Below are 21,796 nucleotides of genomic sequence, written 5' to 3'. Positions count from 1 at the left end.
TTTTCTTTTTTTTTTTTTTTTTTTTTTTTCCTCATTCAAATTATAGTAAGTTCATATACTTGAGCAACAATTGCATTTTGCAGCATTGGGCTCCAACGGATAGTAAAAATAGTGGTGGTGGTGATGATATATACGATGAAGAAGATGAAGATTTAGCTGAATTTGACCCAATAGGTGTTTTTGCTAATCCAGTGCAGAGGAAACAGAAGGAAGGTCTGGATTTTAGTCGTTGGCGAGAGCTGATAGCTACTGATAATTCTTTTGTGTCTCACAAAAGTCAAGCAGATAAACATTTATTAGTGGAATCCAAAGAGCATAGGAAGGTTAGTGAAGTAACTGAAATTTCAGGCAAGATAAACAACCATATTGATGCTACGGATAATGGCCTGTCAAAGACATCTGTTAATGCGATAGCACAGAATGTGGTTATGGAAGAGGAAATGTCAGGAAATGCAATTACTGGAACACCAGGTGAGATTACGGGGCAGGTGTCAAAAAGACAAAGGCAAATGGATACAGAGATGCAAAACATGTCAGAATTGCATGTGCCTTCTAGGTCTACTTCCAGCAACTTGGGAAATGAACAAGGGTCCATAAGTCTTGAAAGTCAAATTGATGTTGAGAATCGTGCACGGTTACAGGGTATGTCAACTGATGAGATTGAAGAAGCACAGGCTGAGATACTGGAGAAGATGAATCCTGCACTAATAGAGGCTTTAAGAAAGCGGGGTCAGGATAAGTTGAAGAAGAAAAATTTAGATAGCTTGAATACGGCCACCAATGGAGAGGTGGGTGATTTGCAAGATGAGAAAAATTTGTTTAAAGATAAAAACGGTTCTTCACTTTCTGAGAGTGATATCCCTCATAAGGTGACAGCAACAGCAGCAGAAAACACACAGAGTGGACCAGGTCGTAGTGCCATTGGGAGTTTGAAGGCCTCTAGTAGTAGTTTGTGGGATGCTTGGTCTGATAGAGTTGAGGCTGTCAAGGAATTAAGGTTTTCATTGGATGGTAGTATTATCAAAAAGGACCTCTCTCGGGTACCAGAGACTGGTAAGTCTAAATTATTATCATTATAACCTTCCTTCTCATTTTTGTTGCTGTTATTGTTATCCTTATTGTTATGGTTTACTTCCTTATGAAATAAATTTTTATTTTTTCAATAGTATATATATATATATATATATATATTTAAAAAGCTTAGGCTTTTAGAGTAGATGGTTGTTAACATGGTATTAGAGCATTCAACGTTTTCAGTTCAAACCTCACTATCACTTTGATAGTTAAAATTGAACATGTGTTACCCCAAAAGGCGGCCATACACGAGAGGGGGTGTTAGAGGATTTAAAATATTAAAGTTAACACCCCCTCTAACAACTCAAGCGTTTATGTAGATGGTTGTTAACGGACCTAACACAGGGATAAGTGCTAGATTATAGGTTTGGATAAAAACTCTAAAATTAAGAGGGTTTATAATTAGTAGGAGTAAAACTGAACATTTTTTTTACCTAGGCTTGATGTTGAGAAAGAGTAAGAAATTGGAGATAATGTTAATTATAAATTTTACAGTAGGATAGGTTCAATGGAGGAGTGCCACTTATATATTATGTGATTGGCATATACTTCTAAAATTTTTAGGTAAATTTTATAAAGCAATTATTAATTTATTGGACTAGTCATATTTTATAGGATAAAATATTGGGCGGTTAACAACGTATTCATAAAATGAGTGTTGTGGAAATATGAATGTTAAAATGGATGTGGGGCAAGAATAGAACTGATAGACTTAGAAATGAATACCTCTGTGAGATGGTTTGAAGCAGCACTATACAAGATAAAATGAGAGAGCCGATTAAGGTGTTTTGGCCATGTCCAACGATCACTAATAACTACACAGCTAGGAACACAGGAAAAGTAATGTGGTCCTTATTGAGGGTTACGTTAGGTAAATGAAAGGCAAAAAAATACATAGGTTGAGATAGTTAGGAAAGATAGGATACCATATGGTTAAAACGGAACTGTGGCCTAAAATGAATGTGGCGTAACAATATTATGGGGACACAGTTGTCTCAGTTGCGGGAAAGATGACTAGGGCATTTCAGGAATGTGATTGAGAAGCTTACACATGCGCATGGTCAGTTTCACTATAAGCAGATCTTAAGTGGTGTTACCACCAAAGGCTTTAGCCTAGTGGTACTTCCTCACCTTCTAAAGTGGGAGGTCAAGGGGTCACATCCCCATTAGGTTGAAGTGGGTGTGTGAGTTTCAACTAGGAGAAATTTTTTTTTAAGTGGTGTTTGTATTTGTTTATTTTTTTGAACTGGCAAGTAATTTCCCATTTCGTTTTCTGGGTACTTTAGCATGTTCTCTTACTTGATTAAGATTTATAAGTTATGTCATGGAACTATGTTTCTTTTACAAAAGGTGTTGATCAAATTAACATAAGGTTTACTTTTTGCATCTCTAATGTAGTTCATTGAAAAAAGTATCTTTACAAAGTGAAAAACTTAGCCAACTTATCAATACGAAAGCAAAGTGGGCAATAGATATTGATAGGATGACATAATCTAGGACCACATGAACACGTGTATTGCTTACTTTTCATTGCATTCTTTGGCCGGCCTACTTTGTTGGCTTGAGCAGCATTACTCAAAAGTAATGAAGTTCCGTGAAAAGGGGGTTTATATTAATGATACATTATTCTTTGGCAAAACTATATGCCTTGTCGTAACTTTGATGAGTTGATTTCCCCTTGTTTATCACATTGTAGGTAATATCTCTGTTCACAATGGGTATAGTGCCAATAATGTTTCTGAACGCGATTTCCTTCGAACTGAGGGAGATCCTGGTGCTGCAGGTTACACTATTAAAGAAGCTCTAGCTCTCACTAGAAGTGTGGTTAGTTGACAGTATATATCAGTTCTAGCTCATTATTCTTTTGATAATTATCAGTTCTAGCTCATTATTCTTTTGATAATTATCAGTTCTAGCTCATTATGATTGAAGCACATTCTTTGCAAGTGATTATATTTAGATTGTAAGATATTCTTCTCTGAGCAGATTCTAAAATGCAAATTTCAGGTTCCTGGGCAACGGGCTCTTGCATTGCATCTCCTTGCTTCTGTTCTTGATAGGGCATTATACAACATTTGTCATAATCAAGTTGGGTGTAATGTGAAAGATGCTGACACTGACAGGCTTATTGACTGGGGAGCCATTTGGGCATTTGCTTTAGGCCCAGAACCTGAGCTTTCTTTATCACTGAGGTGAATCCTGAATGCTTTTGTTGCTTGTGAATGATCTTTTTCCTTACTTATTACATGGCATCTAATCTGCAGGTGTACAATTTATGTTTTTTTGTTGCTTGAATTTTTTTCTGTTAATTTAACGGTTCAAGATGTTGGCTGTACACTACTTTTGTCACACTGAAGTTCACCACTTGGAACCTGGGAGTGAGTTTTGATGTCCCTATTTCTCTCACTCGTACTGTTTGCTGAAAGTAAATTCAAGTGCCACCGTTTTCAAACTCTGTACTAGTTGCACTATCAGCATTGTACAATACCTATACATATCAGATATCCAGCATGTAGTTATTGCTGAGTGGACTAAATTAGGGGGTAGAAAAGTTTCAATTAGAAATTCTTATTGAAATACCCAAAAAAAAAAAAAAAAGAAAAAGAAAAAAGAAAAGAAAAAAAAGTCATAACAATAAAATAAACAGAATAAAATAGGACTAGCAAGGTTCTGAGAGCAATCAGTGAAGCATAAAAATAACAATGGTTGAATTTACTTATCAAAAAAAAAAAAAAAAATTAAGACTAGCAAGGTTTCATTAAATTTTCTATGGCCAGGTTTCGTTAAAGGTCATAACAATAATATTTTACAAGAACCTTTAATGCTTAGATATATATTTGAAACATTTAATTTGTTAATTCTTGGTTCACACTGGGGTCCTCTAATGTGCATTGGTGTATGGGGAATTAATATGCTTGGTCAATTTCTTTTAGGTTTGTGCATAAATTGTTTTAAAGTATCAAGCACATCTCTGGTTCACACTAACCTCTCATATGGAAGGTTTTAGAAAATCATTGCCTCCAAAATGTATATTACTTATCAATAGTGTTGCATTTCTATTTTCTTGCACCTTCTATTGTGCTTTAAATTTCTAGAATCATCTTTTGATGTTTTAACTGTACATTTTTGTTATCTTGTAGGATGTCTCTTGATGATAACCACAACTCTGTAGTGTTAGCTTGTGCCAAAGTTATTCAATGCATACTGTGTTGTGAGATCAATGAGAGCTTCTTTGATATCTCAGAAGTAAGTTGAATTGTTGTAACTGGTTTTTTATTTAATTGTATCAAAATATTAAAAGTAACACATTCTGTTTCCAGAAAATAGCGACTTATCCAAAGGATGTTTGTACTGCTCCTGTATTTAGAAGTAGACAAGAAATTGATGTTGGTTTCCTTCGCGGTGGCTTTTGGAAGTATAGTACCAAAGCTTCTAACATTCTCCCTTTTGGCGAGAATTCTGTGAATGACAAAACTGAAGGTGAACATACTATTCAGGATGACGTTGTTGTTGCTGGACAAGATTTTGCTGCAGGTTTAGTTAGGATGGGAATCCTTCCAAGGATTCGCTATCTCTTGGAGGTAAGCATGATACCGTGGGATGCCTCTTTTTTTTGGGATATTGATTCAAATAATACAAAAGCTTCTCATAAAATTCATCATTTACTCTCTTTAGAACTGAAGAGCCTTTGGCATTTTTTTTACCTATAAAGTGGATTTTTTTGTTCTTGTAGATTTGCATGATCTAATTTTTGCTCCTCAATCTTTGTTTGCTCTGAAAGTGTTGACGCCCATTTTTTCTGTTCATACGTGAGATGATGAGAGTGCTAGGTATGTTTGGGCCAAGTTGCTGGAGGTTAGAATTTAATAATGGCACATACCAAAGTATTATTGGACATTGTTAGTTTCTGTGATTCTGCATCCATTAATAATTATGAGGACTGGTGCTGTTGGACGAAGGGTGGTTAAAAAGGATGAACAACAATAATAGTGTGAGTTGATTGTGCTAAATGTTTATCGACAATATTTAATCTTGAAAACTGAAATAATAAATGGAGTTTTGGGACCATGTGTGTGACATTTCCAAACGACAGGGATTTTTTTTTTTTTTTTTTTACCTCTAATGTTTATCCCTGTTTTGTTGAGTATCACCTGTGATTCATAGACAAAAGTTTAATCTTAATTAAAAAGAACTTATAGAAAGGTATTTATGTAGCTACTCGACGATGATGATGACCTTTTAGAAGTATTGCAATAGTAGCTGTCCCCATTATAGTCATTGCTGTAGCTGATAGCTGATAGTATCATCGGCAGCATTACCATGAGCACTTCTAGTGACTTGTTTGGGATTGTGTAAAGGAGATCTTGGTAGGTATTGAAGTTATATTTTTCAATCACATTTTTTTTTTTTTTTTTGATAAGTAAAAATTTTATAAAAAAATGCTCAGAAGGGGAGCGGAACCCAAGCAAATACAAAAGACCACAAAGGCCTCAGGCCTTCAAAGAGGCTAAAAAATCAACTACTTCCTCCAAAGAACAATGATCTCTTCCTGAAACCCAACAAAAAAGAGTAGAAATAATCGAGAATTTAAGCACCGAAATCGACAAAGCCTTTCCTTCAAAGAATCTCCTATTCCTTTCCATTGAAATTGTATTTACAAATATTGTTTTACGTCCACTCAAACCTTTACTATTCTTAACAAAAATCCATGGATGATAAGTAACACAGCTATGGTGATCAATGGAAAAAAAAAAAAAAAAAAAAAATTTCAGTTTTAAAAAAGATCTGCCACTAGTACAAATGTACTCTTCCATTACGAGTCATTTCCCTATTCTTTGTGTGATTATGGAATGATTTAATTTTAGTATGTCACAAACTTCCATGATTGCCTATATATGAGTAACTTTGTCACTCAGTGGGATTTTCTATAAGATCATCTGAATAAAACTCATGAAATTTCATGGAGCAGCATGAAAGTTCTTAAAGTGATTATACAACATAAATAAAAGTTTGTCTCCATTGTTAAATTTATCTCCCATCATTTAGTTATTTAATAGGATTTGAAAATGCTGATATTAATTCTTTGAATGGTTCTCATAAAAATCAAATAAAGATCAGATAAATGTGTATTTGTTGCTAAAGAAAAATATATAATCATTACAAATTTAGGATTCTTCCATTTCTCAAAGAGCATATGATGTTTAGAAAATACAAACTTTATTTTGCATTTTGATTAGGCTGACCTGAGATGCTTATGACAGATGAAATTTTGTGCTCAATGTAAATTTTTATACGCTTGCTCCAGAAAACGCAGTGTGCATGCACGAGCCTGTGAAAAATTTAGTTGCATTGCACCTGGTATATGCTTAAGAAATAATCTCATAAACACTGTTTGCAGCCTTTTTAACAATTTGTTTTGCACTAGGTAGTTAAGATATTGTGATAAATATGTTTTGCCTTCTACTTTTGGAGTTTATTTAGATTTCGCTTGTGGACTCAAAATAAAGTGTTTTGAATTGGAATCTGTTATAGTCTAGATGGTGGAACAGGTATTTTGTGGGTTTCTAAATGTTTATTTCTAAATAATATATTCATGTGTGTTAAAAGTTGATAATAGAATATAGAACTCCAATCATTTATTTATTTATTACTAATTTTTTTGGTGTTGTATCGGGAAGGGTTTCTTTATACCCATTCCCCCTCCAAGCCTTGATGAATATTAGTTTTAACTTCAGTTCTGGTGCAATTACACAGAGATTTCCTCTTTGAGTTAGCCGGTACTTTTAAGATGTATGTTTCTTTTTGTTTGTTTATGTGTAAGTGGAAACATTGTACTAAAGTAGAAAATGAGCACAACCATTCTTCTGCCCATCTCTTTAAGTTGTAACGTGAACTCCTTTTTTCAGCCTCTAGGTTGGAATCGGTACCTGTAATTGCAAGTGTTGCATCAATTGTCGATTAGTAGAAGCATCTTAGGCACCCTAAGATTTTTTGTTGTAAGCATGAAGGTTTCGAAGATTTTAGAATTTGATGCAAGATATAATTACTATGAGATTTCCTTGTTTTAACATGTTCCTTTTAAACTGCTATGCGCTTGCTCATATAATTGAAATAATAATTTCCTCAAAAACGTAAGTATAAAATTTGATAGTGCTGTAGTTTTACGTAATGTATTGATTTTTATGGTTCCAGACAGACCCTTCAGCAGCTTTGGAAGAAGGCATAATTTCTATATTGATTGCAATAGCAAGGCATTCTCCAACTTGCGCAAATGCAATAATGAAATGCCCAAGGCTTGTTCAAACAGTTGTTGACAGATTTACAATGAAAGACCAAATGGAAGTTCATCCTGCTAAGATAAAATCTGTTACCCTTTTGAAGGTAATCAATATTTTGTCCTTGCTTACAGACAGAATGTATATCTTTGTTTCTTATATTCTTTTATTCAGGTAAATTGTTTTGGCACTTCAAGAAATATTTATAATAGTGTTTTCTGTTTTTTGTGTAATGAGCAGGTTTTGGCTCGATCCCAGAAGAAGAATTGCTCAGATTTTATGGAAAGTGGGATTTTTCAGAAAGTAACATGGCATTTGTATCGTTATGCATTCTCCATTGACCAGTGGATAAAATCGGGAATGGAGAACTCTAAACTTTCATTGGCATTAATAGTTGAACAATTACGTTTTTGGAAGGTCTGCATTCAGTATGGGTATTGTGTATCTTACTTTTCAGATTTATTCCCTGCTCTCTGCGTGTGGTTGGGTGTACCTTCATTTGAAAAACTCATAGAAAACAACATCCTTGGTGAATTTGCTGCTGTTGCCAAGGAAGCGTACCTTGTTCTGGAGGCTCTTACTAAAAGACTTCCAAATATATATACACATCTGCATCTAGGCAATGAAATAAGTGGGGAGGTTGCTGGAGAAGACATGGAGACTTGGTGTTGGAGCCATGTCGGTCCAATGGTTGATTTTGCTCTGAAGTGGACAGCCTTTAGTAGTGATCCATACATATCCGAGCTCTTCTACGGGCAAAAAGATAAGAAGAGTGATTTCCCTGTCCAAAATGTACCAGTTAAATCATTGTTATGGGTGATATCTGCTGTCATGCGTATGCTTTCCAGTGTGCTTGAAAGAGTGATCCCAAATGATGCAATCAGCCTGCCTGGTGGGCATGTCCCATGGCTGCCAGAGTTTGTCCCTAAGATTGGACTTGAACTCATTAGGAACAGGTTTTTGGGATTTTCAGATGTGAATGGTACAGAAAATGGAAAGAATCCAACTGAAGGTAGCTCTTTTATTGAGTATTTATGTGATTTGAGACATCAAAGTGAACATGAAACGTCAATAGCTTCTGCATGTTGCCTTGATGGATTAGTTCAAGTTGTTATTTCTGTTGACAAGTTGATAAAGTTAGCTAAGTCTGAGAGTCATCCGCCATTGTCCCAAAGCGACAGTTTCGCAAGAGAAAGTATGATACTTGCAAATGGGATACTTAAGTCATCTCTGGTTGAATTCAGAAATTTGCTAACTACTTTCATGAAGTTAATTGCTTCTGAGTGGCATAATGTGCAGTCCATTGAGGTGTTTGGCAGAGGTGGCCCTGCTCCTGGGGTTGGATTGGGCTGGGGTGCTTTGGGTGGAGGTCTTTGGTCTACTGCTGTTTTGTTGGCTCAAACAGATGCAGGATTGCTCATTCACTTGCTTGAAATATTTAAGATTGTGTCTGCTGAAGATCTGCCTGCAGTTGAAGACATGACCTTTATTATGCAAAAGATAAATTGTGTCTTTGGAGTATGTTCTGTTGTAGGACCAAGGGATGGATTTATGGTGGACAAGGCATTGGATATCTTGTTTGAAGTCCCTGTTCTGAAGTATCTTGATATCTGTATCCGCCGTTTTCTTTACCTTAACAATGGACATAAACTTATTGGATGGGAATATAAAGAAGAGGACTACATGCTCTTCAGTAAGATTTTAGCTTCACACTTCAAAAACAGATGGTTGTGTGTAAAAACAAAGTCCAAAGCAGTGGATGAAATTAGTTGTGTTGGCCGGAAAATGTTGAAGAAGGGCAGTGATGCTCTGGAAACCATTCACGAGGACTTGGACACATCAAATATTACCAGTCATGATCATGATTGCACTTCTTTGTTAGTAGAATGGGCTCACCAGAGACTGCCTCTACCAATGCATTGGTTTCTCAGTCCAATTTCAACTATCAGTGACAGAAAGCGTGCTGATCTTCCTAGCGCTTCTAATATATTAAATCATGTGCAGGACCTCAATCCTTTTCTTGAAGTTGCTCAAGGTGGACTTTTCTTTCTTTTAGGTATCGAAGCAATGTTTTCATTAGTCTCGACTGAGGTCGGCTCCCCTGTTCGGAGTGTACATATAATCTGGAAACTGCATTCCTTGTCCACGGTCTTACTTATTGGTATGGGTGTGCTTGAAGATGAGAAGAGTAGGGTTGTATATGAAACTTTGCAAGAGGTCTATGGGCAGCTTCTTGATAAGTCAAAAGTTAGTAAAACAGAATTTATTTTGGAAAATAATGAGAAGTTGTCTGCAGAAACTGGAGGGAAATATGGTGTGGAGTTCCTTAGATTCCAATCAGAGATACATGAGAGTTATTTTACATTTATGGAAACTCTTGTAGAGCAGTTTGCTGCTGTTTCCTATGGTGATTTAGTTTATGGTCGGCAAGTGGCAATTTATCTACACCGTTGCGTTGAAGCTCCAGTACGACTTGCTGCCTGGAATGCACTATCTAATGCTCGTGTTCTTGAACTTTTGCCACCCTTAGGGAATTGTTTTGCTGAGGCTGAAGGATACCTTGAACCTACTGAGGTCAGGACTGCAAACTACTTCTTAATAGTACAATTTTGAAACAATGTGCTGTTTGCGGTCTAGATTACTTTTTTTCTTCTTTTCTCCACCAGTAAATACTGTCTAGATTAGTTTGCTTACATTATATGAAATTCTGGTGCCATCAACTTGCAAGAAAATAACAATGATTCGGAAGGAAAGCATACTAATTTTCCAAACTCTTAAGGGAGGTGTAATGATGATAGGTGAATACTCCGAGAGAAAGAGAAGAAGAAATTCTCTTATTGCATATTTAGAAATTGTACAAAAACAATACATAAATAGGAAAATTTGGCGGCTACAGACCAGCTACTCAATTTCCTAAATTGATGGAATAAAACAAGCAACAAATAAATAGGAATTAAACTAGGAAAGTAAACACACGGAAAGAATCAAATCAACATTAAATAGGAAAAACAATCAGCTAGCATTTACACCCTAAGATTAGGGTGCCAGCTATACACTGATAAATCCATGTCTCCACTACGTATTGAGAAAAAAGAAAGAATTCTCAACACTCCCCCTCAAGCTGGAGCATAGATGTCGATCATGCCCAGCTTGTCTCCTAATTTTTCGAAATTCAATCTCGGTAGGCCCTTTGTCAAGATATCAGCAATTTGGCTACTTGTAGGAACAAATGTCATACAGATTGTTCCTTTTTCAATTTTCTCTTTGATGAAATGACGATCTACTTCTACATGCTTTGTTCGATCGTGATGAACAGGGTTATGAGCTATACTGATCGCAGCCTTATTATCACAGTACAGCTTCATAGGCAGATTTGCTTCAATTTTTAATTCTTGTAATAATAACTTTAACCACAATAATTCACAAATACCCTGAGCCATAGCTCAAAATTCAGCCTCTGCACTGCTTCTAGCAACAACTGCTTGCTTTTTACTTCGCCAGGTTACTAGGTTTCCCCAAACAAACGTACAGTAACCAGTAGTGGACCTTCTATCTGTAATTGAACCTGCCCAATCAGCATCTATGTATGCCTCAATTTTCTTCTCTTCATGTTTTCCAAAAAACAGGCCTTTACCAGGAGTTCTTTTGAGGTACTTGAGGATTCTGTACACGGCTTCTAAGTGATCCTTTCCAGGAGAATGCATGAATTGACTGACTGCACTAACTGCGAAGGCTATGTTTGGATGTGTGTGAGACAAATAGATCAACTTTCCAACCAATGGCTGATACATGCCTTTATCCACAGGAGTTCCACCTTCTGTCAGTCCTAGCTTTCGATTAGGATCCATCGGAGTGTCAGCAGGTTTACAGCCAAGCATACCTCTCTCCTTTACTAAGTCCAGAGTGTATTTTCGCTGTGAGACTGAGATTCCTTTGCTGGTTCTTGCAACTTCCATGCCCAAAAAATATTTTAAGAAACCAAGATCTTTAATCTCGAATTCACTAGCTAGAGTCTTCTTCAATAGTTCCATTTCTTCAAGATCATCACCTGGATTATATCATTAACATAAACAATTAATATTGTGACTTTCCCTTCACGGGATTGTTTATAGAATAAAGTATGATCTGCTTGAGTTTGACTGTATCCATGGCTGCGAATTGTTCTAGTGAATTTTTCGAACCAAGCACGTGGTGACTGTTTCAACCCGTAAAGGGATTTCCTCAGTCTGCATACTTTCCCAGATTCGCTCCTGTTTTCAAATCCTGGTGGTTTGTCCATGCATACCTCCTCGTCAAGATCTCCATTAAGAAAGGCATTTTTCACATCTAGTTGTTGTAGAGGCCAATCCAAATTTGCTGCGAAAGATAAAATGACTCTGATGGTGTTTAGTTTTGCCACCGGTGCAAAAGTCTCCCGGTAGTCCACTCCATATGTCTGAGTAAATCCCTTCGCTACAAGTCTAGCTTTATCTCTCTCAATAGAGCCATCAGATTTGTACTTCACAGTGAAGACCCATTTACATCCCACTGTTTTCTTTCCTGTAGGCAAGTTTACCAATTCCCACTTGCCATTTTTTTCAAGAGCCCTCATTTCTTCTTTAACAACTTCTCTCCACTCTGGAATAGAAAGAGCCTCCTGTATAGAATTTGGAATTTTGACACTGGAAAGATTAGTGGTAAAAGCTCTATAGGATGGTGATAATTTTTTATACAAACCAAATTTAGAGATAGGATGAAGGGTGCATGATCGAATTCCTTTTCTAAGGGCAATTGGCAAATCTAGATCAGATTCATTATTAAGCACAAGAGTAGACTCAAAGGGGAGATTACCTGAATCAGAATTTCGAGTCACTGTCTGAGGTTCGGATTCTTGGCGATGCTGAGATGTTGGTTGCTCTATTACTCGTTGACTGTTTCGTCGAGTGTAAACCCGTAGCTCTTGTTCATTCGGCTGCTGAAGTTCTCCCCCTATCTGAGAATTTTCACATGTTAATGGCATAGTAGGATTGAGAGGAGAAGGTGGAGGTTGATTTGGTTGAGATGGGGTTGAGTTAGGTAGAGAAATATCCCAAAACTGATCTTCCGAAATATGTTGCTCCCCCTGAAGATCAGTTTTTGAAAAAAATGACTGGTTCTCAAAAAAAGTGACATCCATGGAGGTGAGAAATTTCCTTTTTTCTGGAGAATAACATTGATACCCCTTTTGAGTAGGAGAGTATCCCACACACACATTTTATGGCTCTTGGATCAAGCTTGCCATGGTTATGGCTATGTATATGGACGAAAGCAGTACAACCAAACACTTTGAGAGGTAGGTTGCTAATGAAACGTATATGAGGATAGGCTTCCATCAAGGAGTTGAGGGGAGTCTGGTAATTTACGACTCTAGTGGGCATACGGTTTATGAGATAAGAGGCAGTGAGAATTGCTTCTCCCCAAAAAGTTTTTTTCATATTTGAGGTGAACATGATAGACCGAGCTACTTTTTAGGAGATGGCGGTTTTTTCTTCCAGAGAGGCCATTTTGTTGGGGGGTATCCACACATGAGCTTTGATAAATAATGCCATGTTTGTTAAGAAACTCACTGAGAACAGAGTTGAAATATTCACGACCATTATCAGTTCTTAATATTTGAATTTTTGTTTGAAACTGATTTTGGATCATGGAGTGAAATTCTTTGAAAATATGTGCAGTTTCAGATTTTTCTTTTAAGAGAAAGACCCAACAAATTCTGGTGTGATCATCAATGAAGGTTACAAACCATTTTTTACCAGTAAAAGTTGTTACTTTAGAAGGCCCCCAAATATCACTATGAATGATGGAAAAAGGTTTTGATGATTTGTACGGTTGAGATGGAAAAAAAGTACGATGACGTTTATTAAGTTGACATATTTCACATTGAAATAAGGCTGGATTTTTATTCTTGAATAATGAAGGAAATAGGTTTTTTAAATAGGAAAAACTAGGGTGGCCAAGTCTACGATGCCACAACATTATTTCTTTTTCTCCAGATAAAGAAAGAACTTCACTCTCACAGCTTGTTTTTTGAGCTTGTCCACTCTCGACTATGTCCTCATCAAAGTAATAGAGCCCTTCACATTCCCTAGCACTGCCAATCGTCCTCCCCGAAGACAGTTCCTGAAATTCACACAAGGAATGAGAGAATTTAGCAATACAGTCTAGATCCTTAGTCAGTTTGGTAATAGACAAAAGATTACATGAAAGATTAGGAACATGAAGAACAGATTTGAGGGTTAGACTCTTTGAAATTGGAATTGAGTCTTTTCCTGCAACGGAAGATAATGAACCATCTGCAATTTTTATTTTTAGATTTCCATGACATGGATTATATGAAGAGAAATTTTGCACAACCTGTCATGTGATCGGTGGCTCCTGAATCAATGATCCAGGGTTCCTTTTTGCTGACACTTAAAGCAATTTTAAAACTACCTTTTTGGGCTAAGAAACACGAAGGATTGCTGAAATTTGTGCTAGACTGGTTAAGGAGTTTGATCAGCTGCTCCATTTGGTCCTTGTTGAGAGATAAGGCACCAGAACTATGGCTGTCTGGAACAGGGACCGGTGGCTGACCGTCGGCTGCAGTTTGATATCCTCGTGGTTCTCTTTCTGATCTTGGCTTCCAGTTTGGTGGTTTTCCATGTATTTTCCAGCATGTTTCTCGGGTATGACCTGATTTGCGGCGAAGGTCACACCATGGTCTGCCTTACCGAGGATGGTTGTCATAGTTTGAGGGACTGGAGTTTTGGGTAACCAAGGCTGATCCTTCTGTTGAAGCAGTTTGATTTTGGCTACCCATCATCACCTTTTTTCTGCTTTCCTCACTCCGAACTTCTGAGAATACTTCACGGATGCTTGGTCGAGGTTTAATACCGAGGACTCTTCCCCTTACTTCATCAAGGTCTTTATTAAGACCCAACAAAAACTTATAGATTCGTTCTTTCTCGACAATCTTTCTATATTTTTCTGCATCTCCGGGAGTATCCCATACAGAGGTCTCGAACATATCTAGGTGCTGCCAATGACGAGTGAGTATATTGAAATATTGGGTAACAGACATCTCACCTTGTCGTAGATCATGAAGGATACCCTTAGTTTCAATCAGTTCTGATGTATTTTCATTATCGGAATAAGTCTCTCTTGCTACATCCCACATCTCCTTTGCTGTTGCATAGAACATGAAGTTTTCTCCCACCTCTGTAGTCATGGAATTAACCAACCATGACATAACCATCATGTTCTCAGCTTTCCAAGTTTTGAATTTTGGATCTTCTTTCGCTGGAGCAGTAATCTCTCCGGTGAGATAGTCGTCCTTTCCTTTGCCACAAACATACATCATGACGGATTGAGACCATTGAGGGAAATTGTTGCCGTTCAGTTTGTGTCCGGTAATTGGTAAGACTGAGCCTTCAAATCCTCCGACATGACTGAGGATGGTTTTTTCTTGAGTAGATGTTATATCCGAGGTATTACTATGACTATCGGTTGCCAAGCCGTGTTTTACCATCCTCTTTTTTTTCTTTCTTCTGGGCGATTTCTGGGCTGATCTTTCCTGCCGAGTGTACTCTGTTTTGAACAGAGCAAGAGGGGACAGGTGTGAAACTGGCCGAAGATACAAGGAAAAAAAAAAATGAAGCTTAGGAAGGGTCGGAGAGATGATGCCAAGCAAGAGCTTTATTTCAGCTCTGATACCATAATGATGATAGGTGAATACTCCGAGAGAAAGAGAAGAAGAAATTCTGTTATTGCATATTTAGAAATTGTACAGAAACAATACATAAATAGGAAAATTTGGAGGCTACAGACCAGCTACTCAATTTCCTAAATTGATGGAATAAAACAAGCAACAAATAAATAGGAATTAAACTAGGAAAGTCAACACACGGAAAGAATCAAATCAACATTAAATAGGAAAAACAATAAGCTAGCATTTACACCCTAAGATTAGGGTGCATTGGTTTACCTTAGTAAGGCGACTTTTACTTCCTCCAATTTTCTGAAGGTTTTTTTGGATCAATGTCCTGCTAGATTCTATTATCAAATTCTAATGGTGTCCCAGGTGCAGTTTCTTGTAGAATGAGCGTTATTTTATAAAGGAGGGAGTCCTCGTTTTCTTTTCCGTGCATATAAATTTTTATATTTGCCTATACATATATTTTCCTTCTGTTTGAGCACAATAAGAGAGAGTATAATACATGGTAAACAAGGTTTAAATAACGGCAGTAGCTGCCATACTGGTGATCGTCACATTGATGTGGATGAGGGGACTTATAAAAAAAAAAAAAGGATTTGGATGAGGGGGTGTAAAAAGGCAATTATGTGGTGGACAAGATGGATGGTACTACTGGAGCTGTGTTTTTTATCCATCACACATCTCCATAGTGTATCGTTATGCGTGTTTTGATAAAAGATAGCATCACACCAACAATTAACAATGTACAAGTGTAGATCATATAAAAAGAAACAAACTTTTTATATAAATAAAACCCATCTATTCATGTAAAATTGGAAACAAATCAGAAACTTATAGATTGAAACTTGAAACCTAATCCATCAATACACTCTCAACATCTAACGTCAAAACAACAAACATAAGTAATATCCAAGCTAAATGAAGTGGAAAAAAAAAAGTTTAAATAAAAATAGACTTGCACACTGAATGAAATGTCTCAAATTTTTAATTCAAGATTACTGTAAGTTTTGAAGAATAGATCTAGATTTTTGGAGGTTTTTGGAATGTTTTGAACCTCAAATTGTGGACAAGAAATGGAAAAAATGCATTTGACTTGGATCTCCTACGAAATCTTCTGCTGTAATGGTTGTTGTGACTGATGTTCAAAAGAATCGATATATTGGCCCATAAGACCATCATGTAATGTCTGTTATTTTAATTTCTGATGGTAACTCTTTTGTTTAGATGTTCCGAGGGCATTGATACTTTTTGTATTGAAACTGAATGAATTCAAACATTTCCTATTTTACAGGATAATGAAAGCATTTTGGAGGCTTATGCTAAGTCATGGATTTCTGGGGCCCTTGATAGGGCTGCAACTCGAGGATCAGTCACCTTTACACTGGTTCGGCACCACCTTTCATCTTTCATTTTTTGTTGTCACGCTGGTGATAATTTATTGCTCCGAAATAAGCTTGTCAAGTCTCTCCTGCGAGACTACTCCCGTAAACAGCAACATGAGGTATGTAAACTGAAGAATCCATCCGGTCAAATGTGTGCATTAAGAAATTAACTGTCTTTAATGCACGATATATTATCCAACTCTGTTAACATTTTGCTAGCGTATATGCATTAGCTAAGGAACCCCAACATACTACGATCCACGTGTTTATGTGGAACAAATTTGTGTAAAGGATAATGAATTAGATTCATATGAAATAACATTATCTTCTACTTCTTTTTTTTTTTTTTTGGTTCTTTTTCTTTTTTTAATAAGTAAAGAACCATACAATGTAGGTGCCAAAATACATGGGAAAACCTTGCTCACAGTAGGGATATACAAGTTATACACTGAAACCTTCAAAAGTCCACTTGTTGCACTAGCACCAAAGTCAAATACACCATGGAAGACAGAGTGGAGTCAAATCCTGACGCCAACCTCCAACAACACCAATCCTTCAGCTCTCCTACACGTCAGCAATTGTCCTTGCTATAACCCACCTTTCCCTGATAGCGGAAACAATAATTGTCTGTACATTTTCCTCTTCCGCGTCAAACCACCTTCCCTATGCAACCTTTTGTAAAGCTGCACAAGTCCTCACTTTGATGTTTCCTACGGTGCTTTATCCTCAACATCAAACACAGTGCAACCAAATGACCGATATGATTCTGCCCCGTATGCACTTGCAACTCTCTGGCAGATTTTGTGTTCTTCTATCATTCCTCAACTTACAATACCCTATTTTTTGCTTGGGCTCACCTCTTCCTGATGTAGGACTAAAATGCTTTGATACCAACTGATGTAGAACTAGAAAGAAAGCAGGGGATGAGTATCAGAAGATAAGATGAGACTGGAAGAAGGGGATGAGAAAGCAGACCGGGGGGGGGGGGGGGGGGGGGGGCGGTGGTGGTGGGGAGGAGAGGATAACACAGATTGAACTAGGCTGGACGGATAGACTGAAGGGTTGACAAGAGTAAGAATAATGGGGGAGGAGAAGAAGATATAAAGAGAATTATCAAATTCACGATATTATTTTATCATCCCACACTATTTTTTTTTGATTATGTAGGAGCCTTTATATGGGCGAAATCATAACCAGACCCTAAAACCCAAAAAATAAAAAATAACCTTAAAACTTAACATTACCAAAAATAATAGCAAGCGTAAATACAGAACTGTAATTTACAAACAATTCCTAATTTTATTTTCTTTTCCCCTTCTCTAGTAGTAGGTGCAATTATATGTTGTTCAAGCTCTTAGGTTATGTCTTGGTCTCCATTAGATAACTCAAGAGATGGAATTTTTTTTTTTTTTTTTGATAAGTAAATAATGTATAAAAGAGCGTTCAAAAGGGGGACGCATCCCAAAAGAGCTACAAAAGAACAAAGGGCCTCTAAACCCTCAAAGAACCCAAAAGATCAACAAACTCCTCTATGGATTTACAATTTCTCCCTATAACCCATCCAAAAGGGTGCTAATAATGGAGAATTTCAAAGACCGAATAGGATTTTCCTTTCCTTCGAAAGATCTCCTATTTCTCTCAAGCCAAATGCACCACCAAACGCATAAAGGTGTAATTCTCCAAAAATTCCTGACTTGAACCCCCACCGTACAGCCTTTCCCAGCCTCAATAAAGCATATGGGAGACCTCAGCATAACTCGCCGATACCCGAATAACCCCAGCATGAGCATCCAACAATCCCGTGCCACTGGGCAATGCAAAAGAAAGTGATTAATTGTTTTCCTCATCATTCTTCACATAAAGAAGCAGTTAACCACAATCTATTTCCTTCTCCTTAGGTTGTCTTGAGTCAAAATCTTCCCTAAGATGGATGCCCATGCAAAAAACGCCACTTTCAGCGGAGCCTTCAAATGCCAAACAGCCCTCCACGGAAGGGGAGGAATCGGAGTATCCGAATGACACCTATAAAGAGTTCTAACATCAAAGCGCCCCTAACAAGAAGGAAGCCTCATCCAAGAGTCAGATACATCTCCCCTAATTTCCTGCCGATACAGGAGTTCTAATAAACTACAAAACATCCTCAATTTCCCAATCCTGAAAATGCCTCAAGAATCGAACATCCCATACTGTTCTCCCACTATCAAGGCGATAGCAGTCGACCACCATAGCTTGACGATTAGGAGCTATCGGAAAAAGTCTAGGAAAAGTGTGCGCAAGAGAACGATTACCACACCAAATGTCCTCCCACAAATGGATTCCCTTGCCATCCCGAACACGAAACCTGATATGTTTTAGGAATTCATCCTAACCCTTCCGAAAAAACATTCCATGCCCTCACTCCCCACATTTGCTCACAACCACCCTCCGCCATAATCTATGCCTCTCAATCCCAAATCTCCAAAGCCATTTCCCTAATAAGGCCTTAACCCCCCTTCTGGATCGAAGTGCAGACAGGCTCCCATCTAACCAAATGAAACTTGGTACTCTTCCCCTTTACCTCCCCACAGAAAATTTTGTTGTAACCTATCAATTCTCTTAGCCGCACTACAAGGAATTTGGAAGATCGATAAGAAATAAGAGGAAGACTCGAGAGAGTGATTTTAATTAACCCTCCCACCTTTAGACAAATACTGCTTCTTCCAACCTGCCAACCTATTCTCAAATCTCTCAACCACTGAGTCCCAGTTACCCACTTTCCTGGATGGAACCCCAAGAGGCAATATCGGATAAGTAATGGGAAAAGAACCAATACTGCAATCCAAAGTGTTGGCTAAAGTTGAGATTTCAGGAACATCCCCAACCGGCACCATAACACTCTTCCCCACATTCACCTTTAAACCAGAGACAACTTGAAACCAAATCAAAATACATCTCAAGAATCTCATCTGGAAATCATTAGCATCACAGAAAACCAAGGTGTCATCAGCAGACATCAAATGTGAGATTTCCAACTGGCTAGCGATATCTCTTCCCACCCTGAAGCCTCTAAAAAAACCCAAATCCACAGCCCTTGCCATCATTCTACTAAGACCCTCCATCACAATCAGGAAAAGAAAGGGGGACAGTGGGTCCCCTTGTCTCAACCCCCTCGAACTGCCAAAAAAACCTGTTGGAGCACCATTGATGAGGACCGGGAATCTAGGACTGGAAATGCAAAATTCAATCCATTTCCTCCATCTCTTCCCAAAACCCATTCTCTCAAGAAGAGAAAGAAGAAAGCTCCAGCTGACGTGATCATAAACCTTCTCAATGTCCAGTTTGCATAGGACCCCTAGAACCCCACTACACAACCTAGAATCAACACATTCGCCAGCAATAAGAACTGAATCCAAAATCTGATGCCCCCCAACAAAAGCATTTTGAGAGTCCGAAATGATTCCGTCCAACACCTCCCTCAATCTCAAAGCTAAAATCTTAGCAATTATTTTGTAGATGCATCCCACTAAACTATTGGGTCTAAAGTCCTTCACATCCGTCGCTCCCCCCTTCTTAGGAATAAGAGCAATAAATGTTGAGTTCATGCTCTTCTCGAAACGGCCCTGAGAATGAAAAGCATGGAAAGTGTTCATCACCTCTCCCTTAACCACCTCCCAACTTTCAAGAAGGAACCTTATAGAGAAACCATCAAGACCCGGGGCTTTATCCCCATTACAACTCTTCAACACCTTCACGACTTCTTCTTTTGAAAAGGGCCTTTCCAACCCCTCACTCCCCGATCCGAAGATCGCATCAAACTGAAGCCCTCCAAGGGAAGGACGCCAACTTGAGGTTTGAGTGAACAACTTATGATAAAAAGAGGCAACCCCTTTACAAATATCCTCTTCCTTTGACAATAACTCACCGTCCACCATAAGCCTTCCAATATGATTGCCCCTTCTATGGGCATTTGCAAGCCGATGGAAAATTTTTGTGTTTCTATCCCCTTCCTTCAGCCACAAAGCACGAGATTTTTGCCTCCATCTCCTCCTGAATAGCAATCTCCGCAATCTCCGCTTGACCCTCACTCATCCTTTGCCTTAAAACCTCCTCAATAGAACCCAACCCCTCCTTCCGATCAATGTTAGCAATCTCTGAAAGAGCACAATTCTTCCTCCATTCCAAATTAGCAAAAACATCCCTATTCCATTTCTTGATATCTTCCTTAAGGAACCTCAACTTACAAGCAAGGGAGAAACTCGGGGAACCATCTACAGCATAACCTCCCCACCAAGACCGAACCATCTCCAAGAATTCCTCTGCTCTAAGTCATATATTCTCAAATCTGAATGGGGAGCTTCTTTTCTTTATCCCACCACAGTCTAACACCAAAGGAATATGGTCAGATGTAGGACGAACCAAAACCGCCTGGACGATATCCGGAAACTTCTCCTCCCAATCCCCAGACACAAGGAATCTATCCAAGCGAGAGAGAGTGGGGGCCTCTCTACCATTGTACCAAGTAAAGGAAGCTCCCTCCAAAGGTAGATCAATCAATTGACAATCATCAATGAACTTAGAGAACTGCTCCATTGCCGAAGTCCACCCACCGCCCGAAGATCTTTCCATATGAGAATGGATGATATTGAAATCCCCTCCTACGCACCAAGGAAAAGGCCACCTATCCTGAACAGAAAGAAGTTCCTCCCATAACTGTTGGCGAACATCATCGTCATTAGGCCCATAAACACCCGAAAAGATCCAATGAAAGCCATCCTCCTTCATAGAGAAGGCACAAGACACCGAGAAAACACCAACCCATACATCGAGCTTGCAGACCCACCTTTTGTACCACATAATAATAATACCTCCTGCAGCACCGGAAGCATCCAAAGCAATCCAATCCACCCCAAAGTCTCCTGACATCCTTATCCGATACTGACAAAAGTTTCGTTTCTTGCAAACACACAACATGCGCACCCCACTTGTGGATCCCCAACTTCACCACCTTCCTTTTATCCGGATCATTTAGACCTCGGACATTCCAAGACAGAATGTGGAACTTCATAAGGAAACAATACCAGATCCAATAATCCCTATATTTTCTCCCAATAATATACTTCCTTATAAACAAAACCAGATCCAACGTTTAGATTTTGTTGTTTGACGCCTCTTGGAGAACTCCATCGTCTTGCACTGGTTTTTCAGAATTTGGTGTCTTCAGTGAAGTAGTATTGACCCTAGGAAGATTACTACCACCAGTCCCTACACCAACTTGTTCACCGCACTCTTCCATACCATCTTGAACAGGCAATTTAGAAAAATCATCGAACTGCTGATCATCAGTTAATTCATGTTGCTTACTTTCAGCATTGAAA

The 21,796-nt window shown here is 38.1% G+C and overlaps 1 protein-coding gene across 1 annotated transcript in view; it reads left to right on the top strand.

Annotated features, from left to right (window-relative positions):
- Positions 1 to 21,796, top strand: part of LOC132300718 (transcriptional elongation regulator MINIYO) — a 36,459-nt gene that overhangs the window by 3,109 nt on the left and 11,554 nt on the right. The window contains exons 2-9 of the mRNA XM_059797920.1: positions 84 to 1,053; positions 2,771 to 2,898; positions 3,082 to 3,266; positions 4,215 to 4,320; positions 4,395 to 4,655; positions 7,267 to 7,455; positions 7,590 to 9,923; positions 16,352 to 16,561. Coding sequence (XP_059653903.1) covers positions 84 to 1,053; positions 2,771 to 2,898; positions 3,082 to 3,266; positions 4,215 to 4,320; positions 4,395 to 4,655; positions 7,267 to 7,455; positions 7,590 to 9,923; positions 16,352 to 16,561 — 4,383 coding nt within the window. The remainder of the gene's footprint in view (positions 1 to 83; positions 1,054 to 2,770; positions 2,899 to 3,081; positions 3,267 to 4,214; positions 4,321 to 4,394; positions 4,656 to 7,266; positions 7,456 to 7,589; positions 9,924 to 16,351; positions 16,562 to 21,796) is intronic.

Source organism: Cornus florida, unplaced genomic scaffold (assembly GCF_030987335.1).
Source record: "Cornus florida cultivar Cherokee Brave unplaced genomic scaffold, ASM3098733v1 CherokeeBrave_3.0.0_Hap2_Chr03, whole genome shotgun sequence".
In the NCBI taxonomy this organism is placed as follows: domain Eukaryota; kingdom Viridiplantae; phylum Streptophyta; class Magnoliopsida; order Cornales; family Cornaceae; genus Cornus; species Cornus florida.
Note: the sequence above shows the minus strand (reverse complement) of the source record. Positions and strands in the feature narration are given on the sequence as shown.